Source organism: Apteryx rowi, unplaced genomic scaffold (genome assembly GCF_003343035.1).
Source record: "Apteryx rowi isolate R43461 unplaced genomic scaffold, aptRow1 scaffold_73, whole genome shotgun sequence".
Classification (NCBI taxonomy): Eukaryota; Metazoa; Chordata; class Aves; order Apterygiformes; family Apterygidae; genus Apteryx; species Apteryx rowi.
The window spans coordinates 3193822-3218821 of NW_020451016.1; the positions used below are offsets into that span (position 1 = coordinate 3193822).

Below are 25000 nucleotides of genomic sequence, written 5' to 3' on the forward strand. Positions count from 1 at the left end.
TAAGTGAGATTTCATATTTTAATTTGAGATGGGTTGAAACTAACATGAACTAAATCTATAATCCATGGAATGTATGTAAGAAAAGATTCTTTTGCCAAATCTAGTACAGTGGTCACTATGTATTCATATATAAAAAAAATACATGTAGGTATAGGCATATCAGCAAAGAGCAAATATACAGTACCTTTCACTATCTTATCCAAATAGTGAGCTTGAGAATTAAAAAGAAAAAAAACAAAAACAGACAAACATTTCAGAAGTGTCACATAAAACAAGAATTGTTCAGAATTCGCATGCAAATTGAGCAGGTGCACCTGACATGAGAGATCTTACATTACAAAATGAAAATGTATTTCACAGCTTTTAAAAATGCAAGAAATTCCCTTTTCGGCAAAYACACTCATGATTCAACAAAACAGTATTTTAAAAACAAGGCCTGCAGGAGAAAGAGATGCTACCTTTCTAAGATTAGGCTTTTTTGTTCTGATTTCTTTTCACATGCTTTGATTTTTATGTATAAAAATATAATCAAAGCTAGTAAAGAAATTCAGTACAACATAGGAGTCATTACTTAGCTTCTGAGCCTTAAAACACTGACCATGCTGTCATTTTCATCTTTGATTTGCAGGTCATGTATTACTCTGACAGTTTAACCAGCACACTACCTTAATTCCGATCRGATTAACAGGATTTTAAGGAGGAATAATTTTCTTCTGCTTCAATTGAGTCACAGTTATTCTTCTGAATACACCCAGCCAATTATGTAAAACAAGTCAGACCACATGTGTAGGGTGGAGGAGGGCGTACCAGGGCTAGTGGCAGGGTGATCCATTTCATTTGCAAGAATGGGTGAAAATTAAACTTAGGCTTCAGATGTATAAAAATAAATAACATGGTATATCCAAGAATAGCAAGACTTTTTTGATAAGTTGTGACACTTAAAATTTGAAGAGGACAGATGGATGAATGAAAGACAGACCACAAGATGGATTTAAAGCACTGGGCCCTGCTTTAAATATGAGACACAGAGGAGATGCGTCACGTACTCCTCCCTTATTTCAGGGAACTGACATCGGCTGCAGCTGCGTTCGGGGGACTAACGTCATACAGCAAAACCTCGAGCACAGGTCTGTCGCAGGCCACCAAACCCAGCCACTGGCACRCATGCTGACAGGATGTTACAAGATCCGATCCCTTTTTGCAAGGTCTCCCAACACAACCCCTACACTCAGCTATTTTCAATTTTTGACCTTTTCTAGATCTGTGCTGGATAATGGCCCCACTCTGGCAACTGCTCTGTCACTCGCTATTAACCCTCAGCACTGCTTATTGCATGTGTTAGAAAGGCATTTCCAACCATGAGATTTCACTCCAATTTGGCTGAATGGGAAAAAGCTCTTCCCAAGACCATGGAGGAAGGCGATGAGATACAGAGCCTCACAGAAGCCACAACCACGCCGCTACGACTAAGAGAGGAACAAGAGAGGAAAATGCCAGATGTCCACTGCAGTTTTTTTTCCCTATAATGATAGGGGAGGAGACAAAGTAAGAAGATGAAAACATCAGTTACAGAACATTTAGATGGCAGCAAAGTACCCTTCCACATAAATCACGATCAAAAAGAAAAGCGATGCAGCTGCATTTCAGGGTGGATTAAATTCTTTGCTCTCATACCAATATAACACCCCTTGCTCCTACAGAACTGCTCTTGGAGTATGGTGTAGTATGCATAGAGGAAAAATCAAGTTTTGTTCCATAAAATGGAAGCAATTAGGTCTGGCTGGGGAATGCATCTGTCCACCAGTGAAACATTAAAAGCCTCTACAAATGTAGGAAGAGACAACAAAATGGAACATAGAAAAAAACGTCCCAGGCAACTGAAAATAGTCCCTGCAATCCTAGACCTCCACATGATAGGATTCCTTTCAGAAATCCCATCTGCAATTAAAATAAAAGGAAGAAGAAAATGCCTTTTTTTTTTTTTAAAAAAACATCCAGTAGTCTTACAAGAAGCCTGTTCCAGACCATATACCTATAAGGCTTGGAAACCAAGTTCTACGTTTCAGCATCCTTTTTCTCATGGTCATTCTACAGTTCTAACATTAAGGACAATGTTATAAACTGTTCTTGTGAACATGCAGCATCCTAGAATCAAAAAGCAGAAAATAGGTGACCAAAAAAAGTTATTTTTGTAGTGGAATTTAGCTAGCCATGCTGTCTTCCTTATCTTCAGGACACTGCAACTGAAATAGGAATGAATCCAGTTCTATGTGGAAGTATAAAATAGGAGGCTGAAGGCTATCCCCCTGCTTTTCCCTCTACATAGAGGATTATAGGCAGGATTTGGAGCACAGTCCTACTCTTCACAGTATTTAAACATAAATCCTTAAGAAGTCTAATGATCTAATTACAGACTTGATTATATAATTTAATCTATATGCATAAGGGTTTTCTTGTTGGATTTAAGACTGTGAAATTTAAAATCTTGGTATTATTTCAAGGAGTAGAGACAATTCATATAGCTCCATATGGAACAGAGAAAAACAAAATGAAGGTATAAAATGTGCAGATTTTCTAGCATAATCGAAATCCAAGAAAATGTAAGTGGCATTCAAAATTCATACAAATAAAATATAAATTGCATTAGCAAGGTATGTGGATATTTATGTAAATACGTGGCAGATAAATGTACTTTGAAAGGACTGTTAACACTGCCTGGCAAACTCACATTTACCATGCTATTTCACAACCAGCCAGAATCCAGACCCTTTTTTCTTTTTTTTCTTTTTTTTTTTTTTAAATTTAATATCTCCCATTAGCCTCCTATTAGAGATGTAAGTCAGTATCTTCTTTAGATTATTCATATGCTGCTTCCTGTAGGTACGCCAGAATAGCCACAGAATATAAGTATATATTAAATCCATTTATCCCAATCAGCTCCTGTTCAAATCAGCATGAGTCGCATACCCATTGATTTGATGTTCCTTAATTAGTACTCGTAGCACTGCTTTATTACTGATTATTCTGTCATAAAGGATTATAACAGTGACAGGCTTCTAAACACCCTATAACAAATTTATATTCCTAGTAGTTTATACCATAACTCTTCACAAGACATTTTCACCAACCATAATCTTTGTAATCGATACACCAGGCTACAACATGCCAAATATTTTGTGTAGAATACAGTCCCATTACAGTGTAAACTCACAGCAGCTCCACTCAAGAGTTACTTTGCCAGAAGCAGGAGCAGAATTAGACCTCACAGCACCACCAGACGCAAGGCAAAAATGCAAAAGAATGTGACTAAAGTGGCTTTGATCAAGGTGAGCCTAAATTACACACTAGCAGGTTTTTTTTGCTTCCTCCACCTCGCAAGCCTGAGCGGAACCCCTGCCTCTGCTTCTCTAATACCACTAGTTTTCTCCCTTCCTCAGTGTGCTGCAGCCTCTCCCTCTTAAGCCTCTTACAGAAGTCAGAAAAGAGGAATTAGAAAGAGAGGGGAGAACCAAAGGGGGAAAAAAAGAAGATGAAGAAATAATTTTGGTATACAGCAAGCAATGAAGAATACTGCATGTGTGTACAGTAGGTCATTTTGGGGCTCAAAATCAGGTTTTCCTCAGGACTGGCCTGCCTTACAAAGCAGGTATTTATATATATAAACTCAGCATATGAATGCAGCTTGCTTTCACTCATTATCTGTGTGCCTGTCCTGCTCCTCTGCTTGCAAGCACTGCTTCGTGTCCTCTCCTCATGGCCCACAAATTCAGTACAGTGATCCCCTTCTTTGGGGAGCCATTACATATCTGCCACTTCCACAAGCTTGTGCACCTAGATACAGATCTTCTAGAGGAAGATGTAAACAATGTGTCTTGCACCAGACATGTTTACACTTATACATAACTTTGCAAGCTGCATCATTTAAGGAGATCAACAGATAAAAATGCCATCTCAATTTCAGAGTAGAAAAACTAAATGTAAGCAAACCATGGCATGTTTACAGTATAATGTTCCCCTTAAGTTTTTTTTTATACCTTTGACTTTCTATTTGTTTAAAGTGTTATAATATTTTAAAATTTTCACTATTTAAATTCAAGATTTTTTTTTTTGTATATAACTTTGTTTACACTACATATGACAAACAAAAAATCCACATTAAAAGAATATGAAAGTTGCAAAGTCAAACATTCAAAATATAAGCGATGCCAGATTTATGGATACCTGTACAATTGTTATTCCCTCCTCTCTGGAAAGCATACCCCTGCAATATGGTCTTTCACATATAATGATTTTTTTTTTTGCAGTGTGACCTATGTCTGTCAGTGTACAGAACTGCCAGTCCTCATTTAGCACTCTGCCTCTCAGGAACAACATGCGGTCGATACCTTTGTAACAGGCACACTGTGTTAACCCAGACAAAGAAGTAATTGTTTTCTCACAGACTTTTGTATGATCACTCTCACAAAATCAAAATTATTTATTATAGTATCTTTACACTATTGGTGTGAGTGGAGAATGCATTCACTCATTTTACTAGTGAGCAAGAGAGGCATAGAAAGATTAAAGCAAAAAGTAGCCATCCATTCTGGCTTCAACACCTATGATGTGATTTTTCAAAATACTTAGAATTTTATAGGATTTCATACACAGAAAGCACAGGTTTCCTTTTGCTCACCTGTAGCTGTGTGTACACTGAGCGTTTTAGCAATCCATACTCAAGAAACTCCTACCACGTCCCCATAAAATGCACAGTCAGGGGACACTCCTTTGAAGTTTGCCCTTCTGAACTACTAACAGAAAATCTGTGGTAGAAGCAAGGGTAGAAAGTAGTTCTCCAAGAAATCATCATTAACCAGGAGATGACCCTGCCCACCACTCTCTGCCACAAATGATGTGGAGTTTCTACAAGCAATAGCCCTTCACAGCCTTGTAATGTTCTCAAATCAGGTCCATCAGGTGAAGAGGAAGAAGTCATTAAAGATGTAATTACAATTGTTATCATAATGATATATACAAGGACCAAATCAACATTGCATTGTTTTCTGACTTCATGTTCTTGACCTTGCAACTTTACTAAGGTTCTTTTATGATTTTTGGGCATGAGAAAGCTCTTAAGTCTTATGTACAAAAAGTAAGCTGAAAAAAAGGAAAGGAGGGGATGAAATTCCATTCTGTGACATTACATGATGATGAGCAACACGGTGGGAAGCTTCTACGAACGACTTAAGGTTCTGCCAATTGTGCTAACAAAATGTTACAAGAGCGTTTTGTATTCCTTGTACAGCCCAGCAGTAGCAGAGTATGAGGTACACACTTTATTAGCTGTTTCATAGACGTTCATCAACAGCAGAGAAACTGTGAGAGTTTAATTGCAAGCTTCAGGGAGAATGTACTTGTTTTGGGGTTTGTTTAGTGGCAACTAGTACAAAATTGAGAGTTGACTGCTCTGGTCTAGCCCCTCTAACCTATCCAAGACTCACTCCCTAACTCTTCATTCTGGCTTACTTCTCCTGATACAGCTATCTGACCTCCCTGGAGATGTTCTTCATTCTTCTACCTAGCTACAATTCAACTATCCTGCCAATTAAAACACCTTTTGAATGCAAAAAAGACAAATATCCCTTGTGATATTTAAACCCAGTATTTCCTACCTGATCCACAACAGACTTGGACAATAGTGTATTGAGTCCTTTAAGCAACTGTTTTTACTCTCAAAGGGTGACAAAAATACTGCCTTGCATCCATGAGAAATTCCTGAAGAGGTCCATACCTCTACGAAAAAACATTTAGGAGTCCACAGTTCACCAAATTTTAAAGCCCCTGCTCTAGCCTGTCTTCCGAAGGAGATSACTCATATGAAATTCATGATCCACTACTCAGCCTTTTCTGAGTAACTTCTGGCTGGCAAACTCCTTCCTAACTTGAATTTGTGCAGTTGATTGTCCTTATTAGGCACAGAAGCCTGCACTTACTGAATTGTAGGTTATTCTTCTGGATTCCCTGTTCTCCTATTTGTTAAAGTAATTTTAAATTCTCATCCTGTCTTCCAAAGCGTTTGGGGGACAGTGGGCTTTGGTATCATTTGCAAATGTAATACTCTTACTCATCACCGGACAGTACTGAAAGCAGCTGTAAGCAGCTCATAGTCACCATCCTTCTTCCGAGTTTATAAGAACCTTGTCTTAGACATACCATATGTTCAGAGCATTGCTGCCAATAGAGGAGGATTACGAACACTCATTCCTTTTGAGACTTTTTTCCTCCTAAATTCACATTTTGCCCTGCTTGTAAAGGAGAACACATGCATGGAATAATAGTTTCAGGCAATTTTCTTTGTTTCCCTGCTTTGGCCAAAACATACTCTTCAGCCTGAAATCATACCTTCTTCATTACTTTTGCACTTATTCTCCAATGTCTGTGTAGATCTGCAGCAGAGATATCCACTGCATACATTTCCGCAGAGAGATCTGAATTCATTGCAATTTATCCCTTGCCAAAACCGCAACAATTCTTTGCAGCAGCCATTTACAGGCTTTTGTGTGTTCTGACAAAGGCAGATTTTTTGTTCTGGAGTCCATCCCAATCTTAGTTTTAAAATAATGTTTCTCACCATTATTATAGGAAAGCGATGTGTATTTTAGAATAAAGGTTCAGTTGCCTTTAAGGGTTTAATAGACATTAGAAGTTTGTGACTGCTAATATGTTCATGAGCAGTGTTATTCACTTCCTGTTGTTTCCTATTTAACATCTATTTAACTGGGAAAGTATTCAAAGAAAGGGTATATCCCATTAAGGAGTTAAAACTCTGTCTCACATTTAAAAGCTCAAAAAGTTCAAATAATTCTTTGAAATCTCTGACAAACTCTGAAAGACCAGACCTCAGATAGACGCACATAAATCCTGATGCTTATATTAAGAATTGCATGAAAAGAAAAGGAAAGCCTTATTGTTTCCGTCTTTCTTCCTGACTAAAAGTATCATCCAAACGTGCCTGGCAGCATGACTAGGTAATGGTGCAACTATACAGCCTACAATAGTGCTTACTTTCCAGCCACTTCAACTCAAGTCAGCTTTGCAACATGCTTTAAAAATCCTCACATCTCAGAGGATTCTGCTGTTTTCTGAAAATGTGCCTAACCTGAACTTCACATGTGGTCCTCATTTAAATGCAAATCAACTAATTAGCAATTTAAAGTACACTAACAGATAATTTGTGTTTGAGATTCTTGGTCTTGGAAAGTGTTAAGACCTGACCAATAATTCACTTCTTTTTACAGCTTCAGATATGTAGCGACCAGAAGTCTACCTTAGATTTACCTGGTAATGCAAAATTTTTACAGTTGCAAATGTACAAATATTTTGAATATTTAAGGCTTAGCTTGGCAAATTACAACATGCTCTTCAGGCACAGGGAAGATCAAAAACATATTTGTACTAAATTACATGAAATACTGTTAAAATGTGTTTATCAGCCCTGTGGGTTCTAAGAAAGTCAACTTCTCATTTTCATTAAGTTGTTGCATTGACTGTACAGCTATAAATATTGTGGTGAAATCTTGACTCCAATGAAGTCAAGTGTTTCTAAAATATTAATTTTGAAAGTATTTCATTCACAATAGTCTGATGAATTGGTATTTGATGTGATTAGTTTTGAAATTTTAGTAATATTACTTGAAAATACACTGTTTGACATACCCTCATTCAGATACAGTCTTACTTGACTGATGAAATTCATATTGAGGCATAATTCCACGAAATCAAAACTAAGGAAAAACATCAATTTAGAAATTTTGATAACTACAGGATGTATTAATACAACAGTAGTTTGTTCTAATTTGAAGGGAAGCATTTTCTTCTTATCAAAACTCTAAAATCTCAAAAGAATCTTAACATTTATGAAGAATTCTTGGCATGAATGCATTGAGATACATAAAATACCCGACACAAGTATTTAAAAGAATACTGAGTGTAAATATACTTGGTAACGTCAAATTTTTGAGAAGAAGAAACCATGCTTGGCAAATCAGCGTCGGCAGCAATATAGCAGCGGTCAACACAGTACCAGTTATTCATGCTGCCTTCCCTGTAACATGCACATCTGGAGATCAGTCAAGCCCTCAAACAGGACCATGACTTAGTTTGTCAAGTCCATACTGTAAAAAATATATACTCAAAGGAAGTATAGCCATATTCAGTTTTCTATAATCACTTCTTTTAATTAACAGGAGGAATGCATTTGGCTCGACTTGCTCTCTGACCTGATAAAGAGATAAAGTGTTTTTCCCTGTAGTCATATTTGAAATCGCTAATAAAAGGAGCCCTGAGCCAAACACATGTTGAAGAAAGCAGATGCAGGTCTTGCAACTTTTTAGAGGATATTACTTCCCAAAATAAGCGTTCCTCAACACTGCCAGTACTTTTGAGCTTCCACTGCTCACAGTCACACAGAAAGCCAGCATGTGAATACCTTCATGTTTGCCCATACTCAAAAAACCATTCTAACCAGTAACTAGGATAGAGTTAGCAGTAACGGAAATGCACTTACGGGAGCGTGCTCCAGACATTATTTATTCTCCCATAATTGTGAGAATCTAAACCCGAAAACTTTCTTGTTTTTCTAGTTAAAATAGCTACCTCTAGAAATCTTTTGCTAAAGAAAATTTATTTTTGGTTTGATTGGTTTTAATGACATTTCATGCAAAGAAAAATGTTAAACAAATACTTTGCTTTCGCCTATTATTCTTCTCTCAATTAAATTTTAGGGGGAATGAATCTGGGAAAATTCTTAGATGATGAACAATTAGATCCCAGTTGTCACCAGAATACAAACATATTACAAGTTGTACATTTTCATTGTGGACCACCATCTGAACACCATTTGATGTGAATTTCACTTCTGCACACCAGGTAAAGCAACCTCATGCAGCACTCAATAGTAGCATGAATACTCCTACGGTAACTTTAGCCCTCCTGAGGGATTAATATGAATGCTTAATGACATTAATACACATTTGTATCACTTATGTTTAACGACATGCATTCCATGCACACATATATAAATATTAATTTTGGACTGAATGATAATCGTTCAACACCATAACAATTAAACAGCTGTAACCTGTCTCATGTGTTAAGTAATGGAGCTGCAGGCAAGCTCCATAAACAGATGGTCTTACCCACCCATGCTTAATGTTAAAGACTTTTTAAAAAAGAGGTGTTGATAAATCTGAACAAGAAGGCATAGTTTTAATGCAAATTGGCCAATTTGCAATTTAGATTACTCTAAAACTAATTTGGTCTATAGAAAAAATTAAGCTGCATTGTAAAACTGAGATGTTACACAGCACATGGATATAGCAGATTCCCCACCAACATAATTATTTACTAATTCCATTCAGCTAACAGTTTAATGGAAAAGCAGCTGGATAAGTATTCATATTTATGGGTTTCCTATGACAGTTACTTAATTTACCCATGGTACATGCCAGTTATATCACAAAAAATAATAGGCTATCTGAAATAATAGCTCTTCCAATCTCACAGAACAACTGTTCAGACAGGAGAGGGTCACTGAACTCACTGTGAACCAGGATAGAAAGGAAATAAAAACATATTTTAGCACAACCGTGTTATGAAAACTTAATTACAGACCAAATTTTCATCCAGGCTATCACCTGGGCACCAGCTGTGCATGTGCGGTCTTGTATCACATTGAGATGCAGGTAGAGCTTCACAGAATAATATAAGGATGCTCACCTCAGACCCATGAATGTCACTCCCAGACCAAATAAACAATTGACAGGTGATTTTCCATAGCTCTGTAGTTAACCGTTGATTTAACCTGCTCTCACGTGGATACAAGCAATGGTAAAATATTATGACTCTTGGCAGGGAAAAGACAGTAAACAATTTAGATGGCCTTAAACTGCTTGGTATTTGGAGTGTATATTGCCAATGTTTAGTTCAATCCTGCAAGCTGCTGAACAATAGCTGTAAATCCTCAGTTTTGTTAATTCTCATCAAATTCAGTTCACCCCAACACTGAGCATGTAATTATCTGCTGCACATCTTTGATATAAATCTTTGGAAGTATGTGGTGAGAGCAACAGCAAAGACTCATGAATGTGGCCCGTATCAGGTATGGTATTTAAGTCAGAGATGCCCTGTGCAAGCACAGTGGAACAGTGGATACCAGTAACATGCATCAGGTTTCCCACATTAGTCAAAGCARTCTTGCCTACCTTACTACACGAATTGCTTCAAAAAAGAAGAAAAAAAAAACAACCCTGCTTTATTTAGTCTACTTTACCCTCTCTCACAAACCAAATGCATATAGAAATGTATGTATATTATTTCCCAATTCCAGCCTTTGTGATCCTAAAACTTACAGAAAGTATGATGCTTAAACAAAGGTACTCTGAGAAGCAGATGTCTAAATTTTGTCTGAACAAAACAGCAAACCTTTGCAGTCATCTATGATTCTGCTTCCCAACGTCCTCAAGAACTGGAATAAAATAAATAAAGGGTCTTTTCCAGCTTATAGGAATTAGAATTTCACTAGGCCAAATTTCCTTGTGAATATCTTGAGTATACATGAAAATCAACATAACTCAAAAAGCAGCCTAGGGTTTGAAAGATATTAGACAGGAATACCACTAAGGACTACCTTCTTTTAATTACAGAGATAGGTTTGTTTCTTTCTTTCGACCCCTTAATATGTGTCATCTAACAGAATACAAACAGTGGGCTAACTGAAAATGAGACAGGACAGACAACATTTAGAAATAAACTAAATTTGTTAGCTGAAGTGCAAAACATCTTTACCATTTTAAACTGCATTTGTGCTTTACAAAAAAGCAGGATAGCTCTGATCAAATGAGTTATGGATTTAGATGATTCAGCGAACATAACAGCAAGACTCCAGTTAGCACCTCTCTGATTAATGCATGCATGTTCACTCTGCTCTGTGCGGCCATCTAAAGATCTGGTGTGACATTCCTTTCCCCAAAAGTGAATAAAGTGCATTGGCCTAAATTTACAACTTCTTTGGCATACTCCTTTCCCCGAAAAGTTGTAAATTTAGGCCAATGCACTTCATGTGACTTCCAACCAACAGCTGCATCAAACTAATAAATCTGTATTTCTAAAGTGCTTCACAGTACTGTAGCGAAACGGTTAACAGCTTTYAGAAATAAGAACAAGGAAATTTTCTATTTTTAGGCTTATAAAGGGAGAGTGAGTCTCTCTCATATGCACAACACAAGTTACGTAAATATTCTACCAAGCTGAGAGTTGTAAGTAGTATAAAAGCGCTCGGGTTACAAATGGAGGGTGACAATAAGAAAGCTGGGGTATATATGGAGAAACATGCTGATGTCACTTATGTTTTGAAATTTACTGCTCAACGGAAGCTACTATGAACTCTAGGGCAGGTGAGACAAAAGCAGATTGACTCTTCATTTATAAAGCTGAGGAAGCATCAATTTTTACTACATTAAGATGGAACTACTCCTGGAAATGAACAATGAAATGTCCTGGTTTCTCCGTAAAACTGGGGTCCKGAAGAAAACAACTCTAAGAAAAATAAATATAATAGTGGGCTAGAGGCTGTACCTCATTACTTGTCTTTGAGGCTGTAATTGCAACACAAACAAATCAAACAATCTTTACAGCAGCAGCCTCACAGTAAATACACATTTAAAGAATAAACAGGTGGGAAGACAGACCTGCTTGCCCAGTGCTGAGGAAAAACTTGTTTGTGCCTAATATGTTGGAAAAATTGTTCAAGAGCAGTTCATCCATATATAACTACAACCCCTGAAATACTGCCAAGGTCAGTGAGACCAACAGAAGAGCAATCTGCTGAGTAATTGCTCATTGGCAAGTTAAAGCGGTCAAGGGAAAGGCTTTATCCTACTTTTAAAGGTTTACTTTATTTTATTGTTTAAAGCGCAGTTCTCTTCCCACCTCGCTATTCTCCTCATAAGCATGTTTTCTGAAAGTTCCTCAAAAACGTTAACCCTGGCAATTCTCTCTGCCACTCTGCAGGGACGCATCTTGGCCCCTGCCCTCATACGCCCCGGCAATCTCATTAGTGAACAGAAAGATCAATTGTGATTTCTGTAAAAACAATTCACAGACCAATCTGACTACTTCACACCTGGCTCCTTTCTACAAAAGGAAATCTTGCCTTCTCTCCCTGGTGCAATGATGTGGATACCAGTTAATACAGCTAAAACAGACCTTCATTTTCCTTGCTCTCAAAGCTCTCATCACTATTATTTCCTGGAATCATCATGCACAACACCACTATCCTGCCTCTCAACCATGACTGTAAGCTACCAGGGAATGATCTTTGGCCTGTATTTTTTCTCTAGATATCCATACCAAGGTGATGACTTGGCCATACTAATTCTTTCTGCTTAACATTCTGAGTTACGGCCTTTCCAAAACATCCACAAAAGTCAAAATTCTCTGTCCTCTTCTTATCTTGTGGCAAAACTAAATCTCTCTGTACTGGTATCCATTAACTCTACCACTATTAGACTTACTGTCCTAACCTGTTGCTTTGCCCACGTCACCTCTCTTAACTGGCTCTCCTTCACCATCTCTTCAAACATAAAACTATATTTTGCCTTGGAAATTTTTTGAACTATTCAGGTTATCTATGATTTCCCTATCACTCAATGGCAGCTCTTGCCTTTTGACCAGTGACCACCTCCTTCCTTGTCTATTTGATAATTTTTCAAACAAGCATCTTGGAGCACTTACCATGAGACTGCTCACACTTGGGAGACGTGACCCATAAATACCTGCAGAGCCACTTTGTTATTCTTGTCCCAGTCCTCATGGGGCTTTGCGCAATGCTTGCCACAGACCTCAGTACAAGTTAGTCTGCTCTTACAATCAGGCACTGCCAGTTCCTTTGCCTGTGCTTCCTACCTGTCTCCACGACAGTTTTTATGAGAGTTATGCTGAGACTGTAAAACAGTTTGGACAGGACCCCTCTCCTGCGTTACAGTCCTGCAGTGTCTTGCACAAAGGGGTCCTCGCTTACAAGGGAATTCTTGGCACTACAGCTATGTAAAAAATGTTTTACAACAGTAACCTTTTTGACAACTCTTCCACTTTTTCCGTTTCCTCAGTTCCCTTAACTACATGTATAATTTCCCATGCTAGTTCACTGTCAAACTCTAAGCAGTGGGGGGGATGCACTGTAAATGGGACATAAGGAATGTAAATAACTGAGTAAGAAAAGCTTCACTCAAAGGCACAGGAGCTCCCAAAGGTTTTCAAGCATTAGAACTAACTTGATTACAGGAATATATAAGCTGTAATAACGATGACTTCTTCTGAATCTGCTGTATTAAACTGCTGAAATGTTATGCTGTTAGTTACATACCAGAAATCTGCTATAATTCTAAAATAGAGAATTATGTTGCCAAGAAGATAATTTCAGGCAGCTAGATCACATTCATTGCAAGGTGGAAGTGATATTTGCATGTGTAGGCAAAATTCACTTTTTTAGGCTTTCTTCTCCATAAAAGAAATGAAGAAAAACAAAAGGAAGCTTCATTTCCAAAAGATGGAAAGCTATCACATAAAAACAGAAAAGCACACATCAAAGGATATATTTACAGTTTAAAATAAAAGTAACCTCCCCCTCAGCAAAAGAAGGTTGAAAGGGAAAGATTGAAAAGGAAATTCTTGCACCTCCTATTCATGGCAAACTAGCTATGAAGAATTGATGAGTCATTACATAATCATTTCCTTTCTTAAAATACCAATTCCTTTACCCAGACTGACAAGGGCCAATATTCCATTTGAAGAAACAAGCTTCAAAGCACTGCACTTCTTACTCATACAAGGGCAGCAGTTCTAGGTGTTTGAATAATGCACTGAAGGCACATTAAAGCACAGCTGGCCTACCGATAGTGCAGTGCTCGCCGTTCCAGCCCTGGCTACATTCGCACTTGCCATCCTTGCAGGTGCCGTGCTCGGCGCAGCGCGGGTGGCAGGCTCTCTGGTTGCAGGCTGCGCCCGTCCAGCCTTCCTCGCAGCGACATGCACCGCCCATGCAGACACCATGCGCGCCACAGTCCACGGAGCAGATTTCTGTGGTTGAGAGGAGAAAGGGGGGAAAGAGACAGGGAGCGCACACGGGAGAAAGAGAGCATGTGTTAATTAGCAGCTCTGCATTTCAGTTCCACCCGTGAAGGRTAAGAAAGGCAAAATCTTTGCAAATTAAATCAAAGGAAGGTTACGTGAAAGGCATGTTCAGGTAGGACCCTACAGAACATGGAATAGAGAATTTTATCTCTGTGCTAATGCTTACTTAGCTATCCAGCAGACTTACCGATGCTTAAGTGTCCACAGCTCTTCTATCTCTTAGCTCGGAGTAATTTTCGATTACATTTTTTTGACCGCATATTTCTTATGAGCAACCTTTCATAACTTAGATTATAGGGCACTCAAACCTATTAAAATTTACAGCATAGTTTTAGTGACTGAATGTCCCACAGACCTAGGTCATTGTACATAGTGAGTAAAAAYGTAGTATTAATGAAAGTTAATTTTAACAAGGTTTCCCCTCCACACCCTGCTCCCTGTTTTCTTCCAAAGTAAAAATGTGCCATTTCTGACACATTTTTTCATTAAAAAGAATCAGCCTTAGTGAGACAAACTAGTACTATGCTGACATACTGACACATCTGTTAAATATAAAAGATGATTCTCTTTCACTTCCATTAAATTCGTATCACTGACAGCTATGAACAGTCTGGTTTAAATAATAGATTGTTAAAAAAAATAAATCAACATACAGCAATTTAACTTGTCATTTACCTATAGTAACAGGTTCTTGTAACTGATAGAATAATTGAAAAATATATTAAGAGCCAAAGGTAGTCAGAGACTAAACAACACATGTTAAGTCTCAGAGCTAATACAAGATGATAATTTAGATTGCCAGAGTTTGCATTTACAGTTTTAGTTCATTCAGTCAGACTGTAGGAAACTTTATTACTGCTAAGCAGACAACAGAAAAAAAAGAAGATAGAATACAGTCTGAGGAATTTTTTTAGTTCCTTGGAATACAGTTGGTCATAACCACATACAGGTTCATAAAAGCAGTGTATTTAGTTTTTGTTTTCTTGTAAAAGACAACAAACAGTAATAAAGAATGGAAATTATTTTCAACTACAAAAGAAAGCAGTTGTTCGGTGGAAAAAAGGGGTTTCGGTTTTTCATTCGACGGTGTGTCTTTTCCCCAGTAGAGTGTAATTCTCTGTCTCAAAGTGCTGTGGAACATTAAACAGCATTGAGGAGTTGTGACATTTCCCACAAGAAACAGTCCAGAATGTTTATGGAGAAAGACAGCTGTAGCTTTTCCCTTTTTCCTATAGAGCATTTTATACCTACTTTGAATTAAATTTTTGATTAAGAGATCCAAGATGGTTTGATTAACTTTAGAGTCACAAGACGGCAACCTAGCTCGAGGAAAGAAAGGTTTATTTCTCTTCAATCTAATCAATTTTTCATTAGGGTGAAGGAGTTTATCAGCTTTTAGCACACTAGCTTTGAGCAAGGTGTGTCAATCTTTGTAATGAACTTATTAATTGGAGTTAATTTAATTGAAGTGGAATTGAAGGGCTAATTAACGGACAAACTGCTGATGAAGATAGAGGAAAGCTCTGCTGATTTCAAACCTATAAACCCTCTGGTAGAAATAACTCATTCTTTTCTTCTTTTAGCAGCTTAACAAAATGTTTATGGGTAAGATTTACTTTTTTGGTGTACTGATTTGAAGGTCATTTTGTACAACTTCATCAAATGCTCTTTGTGTCTTTTTAGAAAGCTCTTTTGTGAGTTTGACACTACTGAAACATCTGAGAAAAACAGAGATATGATTTTTATGCATTTCAATGACCAGTCGTTCCTTGAATCATCACTAAAAGTTGCAGCATAACTGAATCATCCAAACTAGTGTATAGGATACTGTGTCAAGAAATAGAGTGTTCTGAGAATTCATGTTTGGTGGAGAACTACAGAAGGTCTCTCATGAGCAGCCATTTTTAGTGCTATAAAGCTCAGAGAAGAGTTTTTTCTTCTGAACAAAATTAATAGAAGACAACATTTTCTTCTCTCTGTTGCTTTCTTTTGAATGTTTGGAGCTCAGTACTACTCTTCTTGTGTACATAAACCTTTACGGAATATCAAAGATCCTGGTCAGGAAATACATTCGTTTTAAAAATATGGTTCCTCATGAAAAAGTTATACGTTATTCATAAACTGGCATAAATCCAGCTAGCCTGTGTTCAGTTTTCATTAACAATATCATCTAAGTTGTTAGATGAATTGTTTTGGATGAATACGTTAGTGTTAAAATAGTTAGACGTGATTTGTCTTTTGATATGAGATTACCAAACAATAGTCTAAAAACTTGTATTTGTCAAAAAGCTGCTATCATACTTAAATATTTAGATTTTGCTCTCTGTGATGGTAATTCCAGTCACTTTCTCCTTTTGCTTCCAACCTCAGATCATGGTTTTATAAGCCCAGCTTCAGCCTTCAAGAAAGTCTCACTGCTTCATCGCTTCTACCAGCTCCTTTTGCCCCAGCAGCCTGTGCCCTTCCTCAAAAGCTATTTAGGGTTCATTCTTGCATTCCCGCTGCCTTCAAACTGGAATGCTGCCTGAGCAAAGATTTCAAGAAAAATACCTTCAATTAGCTAGATAGATTTTTTAAATGGGACTGTCTCTAGTTTCACTGGTGTAGTTCTAAGTTTTTAAATAGATGTGTTAGGTAGGATGGTAAATACACACACATATATTGTACAAAGAACACTCCGTACTTGCATGTAAACTACCAGAAGAAAGTAGCTGATAGATACTGGCAAGCGAATCAATTGGTTTTCGTATACTTCAAATTTGTCAGTTATTTTGAACCTTTGAATCAATTCACAGCTCATGCTGAAGTCAACTGAAAGACTTCCACCAGCTCAGCAGGTCAGGTCCTAACCAACTAATGCCTTAAATTGGTGCTATTTAAAATGTCACTGTTTTAGTAAATGGGAGTGTTTTTAACCCTTACCATTGGAGCAATCTGAACCTGTCCAATTTGGGTCACAGGTGCAGGTACCACTCTCTTGAAGGTATGTCCCATGGCCAGAGCACTGGTCAGGGCACATCGTCTTCAGGATTTCACAGTTGTTGCCCCCCCAGCCTGGGTTACAGTGACATTCGCCGTGGATGCACACACCGTGACTGGAACAGGCTGGGTCCAGGCAATCAGCTGGTGGGGGAAGAAAAAGATGAGCTCAAATCAGTTGTCACTCTTAAAAACAAGCAGCCCCTGCTAGGCTCTCAAGGCATTTTTCTGCTTAATTCACCTTTTAAAAACCTTGTGAAACAAGCAGTATTGCACTCATCTTAAAAATAAGTCTTAGCAGGGTGACGCTGAGTGATTCATTTATGTTTTATTGTAATGAGTGAGTAAAAGACAGAGCAAACCAAGGTGCCTTGGGGCAACCCTCCCTTCTCTAGCTACAAGATAAAAAATCATTCTCTATCATCAGTCATGACTACAATTCCTAGTCAATCTTTGTCAGCATACTGGCAATTTTCTTTGTAAAAACAAGTCACTCCACACCACTATGATACTGTGAAATTGGTGTATGTACCTAACTGACTCATGCCATTACAGGCTGCTGTCTAATTAACTGAGGATCTTTCAGGGTTTGCTGATTTTTCTGAATTACAGCAAGATTCACTTTGAGTTTCAGGCTACTGATCCCTGTTCCCTCTAATCACAGTGTAACAACTGTTGGATTCCCTGCAACACTCGGTATCAACTGACCTGATCCATTGCTACTGAGTTTTGACAGCTGTACAGGACCTTCAACTTGTTTCAGAAATAAATGAGTTGCATACTCTCTATCCTTCTTAATTCACTTTAATGTGCTTTAGATGACGAGATTTAATTTAGCAATTTGACTCAATAAAATGTTACACTTGTAGGGTCAATGGTCTGAAAATTTAATTCCAGAGACCTAATTGCATTACTTTGTGTGTGGAGATCAATAAAATCAATTTGATTGAGGAAGAAAATGGTGCTTTTTACTCCCTAAAAAAATAGAATAGAAAATGAACTGCACTTTGCAGCACACTAGAATGAATATTATTATGCATATCTCTAGAATACAAAAATGATGCATCATTTTTCACTGCGATACATTGGAATCGGCATTTTCCACAATGTGGTTGGTAGAAAAGATCCCTAACAAATGCAATACATTAATGATTTATTCTAGACTGTGAAATATCACTAAGTGTTTCTGTATACTAACATCTGTTTTTTGTGCTTCCTTCTTAGCTGACCTCAGCCAGAAAAAGTAAATAAAAGTATACTGACAAGCAAAAAGATATCATACAGAGTAATTACAAATTTTCACATTGATTAGTCAAGAGGAAATAAAGTATAATAATTCTGTAGAATTCAGTGATACTAGTGCTTCCCAAACCTGATTTTTAGCATTCTAAAATGATTTTTGAAGAAACCCTATATGACAAATATATTTCAGTATGTTTAAGATTTAATAATAAATGGGCTTTATTTTTTTTTTTTTTTTGCTGGTATTAGTGAACAGCATCTAGATCTGTCAAAATCAACCAAGCTAGAGGTACCCGCTGGAAACCAGACCAACAGAAGCATTACAGCAGGTGCTACAGTAACTATTTACTCATGTACCTTCTTCACAGTTTTCTCCTTTATAGCCAGAGTTGCAGGCACAAGAGCCCATGATGCAGATGCCCCGGCCCCCGCACTGGGGATCGATGCACTGGGTGGTGGGCACGTCGCACTCGGTGCCCTTCCAGCCGCTGTAGCACAGACAGCGCCCTTTGGAGTACTGCCCGTTGCCGCTGCACAGCACTGGGCAGGCTGCTGTAAAATAAAACATGACAGAAGAATTGTGATCAAGTTTGTAACCAAAGAACAACTAGGAAGCAAGCCGCATGCCCGTTTCTTTCTGCGGTATTTATCTTCGTGCTTGCTTAAACGGTCTTAAGGAAGGAATTTGGCTGATGTACCTCTGGAGCAATCAGGGCCCAGAAATCCAGGGAAACAATGGCAGGTTCCAGAAACGCATTCTCCATTACCATGGCAATTTCGGGGGCATTCCACTACAGACTCTTTAAAAAAAAAAAAAAAAAAAAAAAGGCAGGATAATTCATAGATTCCCACCATACAAAGTATCTATCATTTAAACCACTACTAACTGGCAGCAAACCCAGATTCTTGGAGAAGTGTTTACGTCTGGTTTGTTTAGTGTTTGTCAGAACATGAATAGGTGCTTTTTCTGTAGTTGATGCCTGTAATATCATAGTACTTCACATTCCAACAAAAGGCTCAAATTTTAACGGTAAAACAATATGAGCTTTGTGCTCAAAATAGAGCCCTGTGCCATTTAACAAATATTTCAAAAAAAGTATACTTCTTTCAGGCACTGTTTTACACGGAGGTACAGTCCTCGTACTCTAGAACGACTAATTAAAATATATATTCTGTATTTTGTTCCAAGCAGCAAAAGAAACACAATGAAAGGAAAATCTGTGAAAAGAAGTCAGACCATTTAATTAAGAAAGCTTATTTCTGTATTCCTAAAAAAAAAAAAAAAAAAAAAAGGCGAGCAGAGTTGAGTTCCTGCTGAAAACTTTTGAAGATCACACTCACCTATAACAATGGTATTAAAAGACACCTGCTCTGCATTTTTCCCGTCGTTGTAAAAGGCCAGGTGCCAGATGCCAGAATCCAAGTACTGGATGAAGCCTGCTTCGTGGAGACTGACAGACCTCGCCTGCCGACCTGCTCTCTCCGACTCGAGCAGGTTGTGCTGCTCCCTGGCGATCAGCCGGCTGCCGTCCAGGAGCTCCACAAAGTCGTACTGCCAGGGAGGAACAGAGGAGCACGACACGTCATGGGACGGGCACAGGATGGCCCGTGCCGCTGCTGGCTTCCCTGTAATATCCTACCAATACGGTGGTATTTTGACCAAAGAAGTTCCTTCTTGGAGCACAGAAGTAGGAGCTGGAACTAGCCCTGGCTTATTCCTTTACCCCGTGCTAAGACTTCGAACAAAAGGGCCAATTAGCACTTGTGTTCACAGTGGCGGCTTTTTTGGTGACGAGCACAGGGAAAGCAATTTATTTCACATATTGTGCAGAAGAAAAGGTCAGCTGTGATTAATCTGTAGTCATGACTTCCACCTGACTCACAGGTGAGAGCTCCCTTTCAGCGTGTGCTACACATCTCAGCTGCTAATAATATCCAACACCATTGATCTACCTTGCTTTTCATCTAGTTTCACAATAAAGATTAAATTGTCTGCTCAATCCTCATGCCAGCTAGTCGGCAGTGCTGAGAGAAGGAGGGAGTTTTACTTCCACTTCTTACAAAAGGAGCCCAAAGCAGCAAATGGAAACAACTAYGAGAACTGGTGAACTGAGAAGAAACTGCTGTACTTCCGGTCAATGGACAGCATCCAGAGAACTGTGTCAAGGTTAACAGACGCCTGTGGGACTTGGAAAATGCAGCATCTGAGCTGCTACAAGCATTGGAAACAATGAGTAATCTCAAATCCCAAGATTTTATGCATGTAACACTAAACTAATGCTAACAGCACCCATGGGGCTAAACCTRCTCTGGGCCTTACACTGATTTATACTAACCAGGAATCTGGTCTTACACCTTGGAAGATTTCTTCTGCATGTTTGTCACCTAAAGATCAAGGTGTATATAGCAAAACTAAGCACTTACGGAAGTTAAAGAGCATTCTTCCTTTTAGTAGAGAGCCTCTGCCTTCCCTGATCAGTCCACCGTTTCACTTTTACTCTGATATGTGTTCACTGTATGAGCTGAACTACTACACATAAACCTTCAATCTTCCCCCATGTTTGAGATGTCTCTCAAATGGAATTACATCCAGGGTCTGTTAAGGTAAAGGCCAGCATGTGAAACCACTGATTCACCTGAGGTAGGATAACATCAGTTACTGGGACTGTAAAATCAGTGGTTTTATGTCCTGACTTGCGACCTTCAGAAACTGCTTCCTGAACAGAAGAAAACACAATAGCCTTTGTCCCTGAACAGGATTTAAGTACTTCTGTTGTCTCCTTGAAATTCTACTTGCGAGGCCAAAATTCACTGGTATTTTAAGAACGTTCCTCTGCTGTAATTGGAACTATCTTCCTACTATTCAGGGTGTAAAAGAAATGCATAGTAAAAATGCCTCTATCAACACCTGAGACACTCTTCCAGATATGTCTGAACAAGCAGAATGGGACATAACATGATTAGTATGTGCAGAAGCCACTACCTTGATATGCTGTCACTTTGAATGTACGTGCAACAGCACACGAAAACTAATGCAACTGTTTTGGGAGAGCACAGATTATTCAAAACCACTCAATGTTCTCATTTGTCAGAGAATTAAATATTTATCTTATTTTGCGAGAGACAGAAACTGTTTTGTTTTTTTCCCTCCCACCAGACGTAAGAACACTTCTTTCTGCTTGTGCTATTTGCAAATATTTAAAGAAGAAAAAAACCAGGGAGTTCTGAGTTTTAACAAGTTATTTATGGACATCAGAAGAAACCTTGTAATTTGTATACTGCAGAGGGTCATTTTTTTAGCAGGACAATTTCAGATGAAAAACATCTTTTTGATAACGGAGTAAGTGAAAATACTACTTAATTGACCACAAACACTACACTCGTGGCTGACAAGCATGGTACAATTAATGATTTTATATTTATAACATAATAAGGGCCTATGCAGTTATCAAAATACCATTTTAGATTACATTTTAAAAACCATACAGAGGGCATTTACTGTTCTACCTGTCCCCCAGCAAACAACTATAACTGATCTAAACCTTTTTAAGGGCTGGGTTGGTATAATCAGGACAGAATAACAGAATAGAATGGAAAAACAATTATCTTTATAAGCAAAAAAATACTCATTTTATCTTCCTCCTACAGGGATAAATTAATTACCTTTATATTGAGTTTAACATGCTGATTTGCCCTCCTACTCCATTCAGTTTTGCTTTAAACCAAAGTCCTTTGTTATTTTTAAAGTCCCTTTAAATAAACCTATTGATTCGTGGGCTGCAGCGAAAGTGACATTTTTAGAAAGCGTCACAAAGACTTGGAGGCTCGCATTGATTGGGGCTTGCACGGACAGCCACTGTCAATTATTTCTGGTTGATTTATTTATGATTCCCCAGAAAGACAGAACTATGCAGCTCGAATTGGTCAGTGACACACACAGAGCATGTGCTTGCGACTAATTTGGGTGCCTGAAGAGAAACCAGAAATGCAACCAAAAATTCTGTCCTGATTACAACGTATCGAAACATTTCTGACATGCTGTATCCCAATTATTTTGGATTATGAGAAAGGAGGAGAGTTAAAGTTGCTGCATTCTGCTCTTGTTTTATGAGGTAATGCTAAACAACTGATAGGAATGATTTAGATACCACTGATCCTGTTTCAAGACAAGGGTGCGAACTAAAAGACTTGAGATCTCTCCCAAGCTTATTTCTACAATTCTGTTCTTGTATCTGCTGTAGTGGTAGGATAATTAGCATTAGAGGTCGTACAGCTATGGAAAGAAAGATTCCAGTTTCATACTTCTCAGTCTGGTTTTAACCGGATACAATAAAAAGGTGGATAAACAGGCAAAGGGACTGTAAGAGAAGCGGAGAACAAGGCGATGAATATCATATTTAAGTTTTGCATTATAGCCAATAGTCCAATAGAGAGGAGGCAGACATTCATAGAAAAGACCCAAGCTTTAAGGAGAGAGCTGAAGAAGATGGTAGCGTATGGTTACACATGTAGGGAATTACAGGAGTATGTGCAAAGTTGTTCAGAGGGATGGCTGGTAAGTAAATTTTAGGAATGCTGGCAGAGTGCAGATAATAATCAGTTTTATACTATTTTTATCATAAGATCTGAAAATTCAAACACTGCTGTTTGAGAAACAGAAGCAGTTGTTCATTTGCACAAATTTTGTTATTAGCACTTGTTACTCTGTGACTATCAGATAAGGGCAGAGAGCATTCAAGAGATGTAAATATAATGCAATACATATGGGGGAGATCCTACTTTTCATAGTCCTCATGAAACAACCCTAACTTTACACATCCAGAGATGGGCTTTGAGCCAACTTTTATCATTCTGGAATGAGATCTGGGAACTGTGGCAGATACTACTATGGAAATAATCAGTTCTGCGATCAAAAAGGAGCAGACACCATTCTGCCACTGCACGAAACCATGGTAGCTCTGCCATATCCTCTGCTGTTCTGGTCYCCCCATCTCAAAAAGGCTTCAGTAAAACTGAAGAATGCTCAGCAAAGGACAAGGATGCTCAAAGGTATGAAAGAGCTTTCATACAGAGAATGACTAAATAGACTGGAGAAGATACAACTCATTGAGGACACCACAGAGATCCATAAAAATCAAGAGTATCATGAAGAAGAGAACAGTGAGAAACTGTCTGCTGTCTCTTCCAAAAACCTACCAAGAGGGTGTCAAACTAAAACTACCTGGAGGCTGTCTCAAAACACAGTAAAGAGCATAGCAGTTACAGATGAGCAGTTAAATCATGAAACTCCTTGCTACAAATGTCATGGATACTAAAAGCTTCCATGGGTTCAAAAGTGACTAGACATATTCATAGGAAAAAAAATCTATCAAAGGTGATAGGGTACAAAGACAGAACCTTTGACTCAGGAATTCCTTCAGCCTCAAAATGCTGGAGGCCAAGAAGGTATTCTAGGAAAAGTCACAAGCCTATCATGCTGTTATATTAATCTACATATCTGCTAATGGCCACTATTACTTAGTGACAGACAGAATACTGGGCTAGATGGGTCTTTGATCAGACCCAGCATGGGCCTTCATGTTCTTCTATTATGCTCCTGTGACACTTGAAGCTCTGCGAATAAGCTGTCTCACCCAATGAAAGGATGCAGTGAAGCCAGGAATTAGCCATTAGCCTGCCATTGCCAGCTGTGCCTGGTTTACCAAAGAGACCTCTGTCAGGACTAGCTAGAAGGCTTAGGGGAGACAGGAAAACCATGAACAGATATATGCTAGCATACCTCTCCGTGTTTTATTTCATTAGATGCCCTTTTGCTTATATAGCTTATTTTCTTTATATAAGGTAATTTGGTAAAATAGACATTTTACCATACAAGTTGTGTCTTCATCAGGAAGACTGTGATTAGGCCTTTGCGTTGTTGGAAAAAGGCCTAACCTGTGGGAAAATATTTTACTCCAAATTTCTTTTCAGGAATACAGCCACAAAAAAACCCAAACTGCTCAACTGAACATTACATACGTGCTTAATTTCAGGCATGTAAACCAGACATCACAGGGGTCAGGCAATAAAAACATTCAATAAACCTTGTGCCCTAGACAGTCCTCAGCAGCCCTTCAAATTCAATAGGGCTGCCGTTCCACTTATCAATATAAGTGAGCATGCTTTATTTTTCAAGGTATCAAGTGTCAAATGGCTTGTAAAAAAATTCTAACTATATACCAGACAAAAATAGGACAAGAGAGCTTGACAAATATCCCAGAAACAATATATCCAAAAAGTCACAGAAACTACAGAAGATGTAGTAGCAAGATTCTTGTATGCTTCTTTCTGTTGTATTACACTTAAACATGAACAAGTTTGACTCTGATCAGCACTTGGATAGGAGGAATCCAACAAAAAGGAGTCTGTGTAATACAGATGTCAGGAAATAGATAYAGCTATCTCATTTTACAGCGTTTTGGGATACAGGGGACCCCTATTTCAATCTTTCACCAGGATAAGGAATCAAGTAAGGATCATTTTTCATTTACTTACCTACTAGCACAACCTCTCATATAAATGTAGTTCAGATCAGCTTCTTCAATTTTATTCATTCTTGCCACACATGTAT

The 25000-nt window shown here is 38.2% G+C and overlaps 1 protein-coding gene across 1 annotated transcript in view; it reads right to left on the reverse strand.

Moving 5' to 3' along the window:
• The window catches only part of TENM3 (teneurin transmembrane protein 3), a 98574-nt gene that overhangs the window by 65334 nt on the left and 8240 nt on the right, over positions 1-25000 (reverse strand). Inside the window, exons 3-8 of the mRNA XM_026087754.1 lie at positions 19732-19942; positions 19089-19190; positions 18748-18942; positions 17092-17292; positions 13930-14115; positions 185-211 (exon numbers count right to left, since the gene is read on the reverse strand). Coding sequence (XP_025943539.1) covers positions 185-211; positions 13930-14115; positions 17092-17292; positions 18748-18942; positions 19089-19190; positions 19732-19942 — 922 coding nt within the window. The remainder of the gene's footprint in view (positions 1-184; positions 212-13929; positions 14116-17091; positions 17293-18747; positions 18943-19088; positions 19191-19731; positions 19943-25000) is intronic.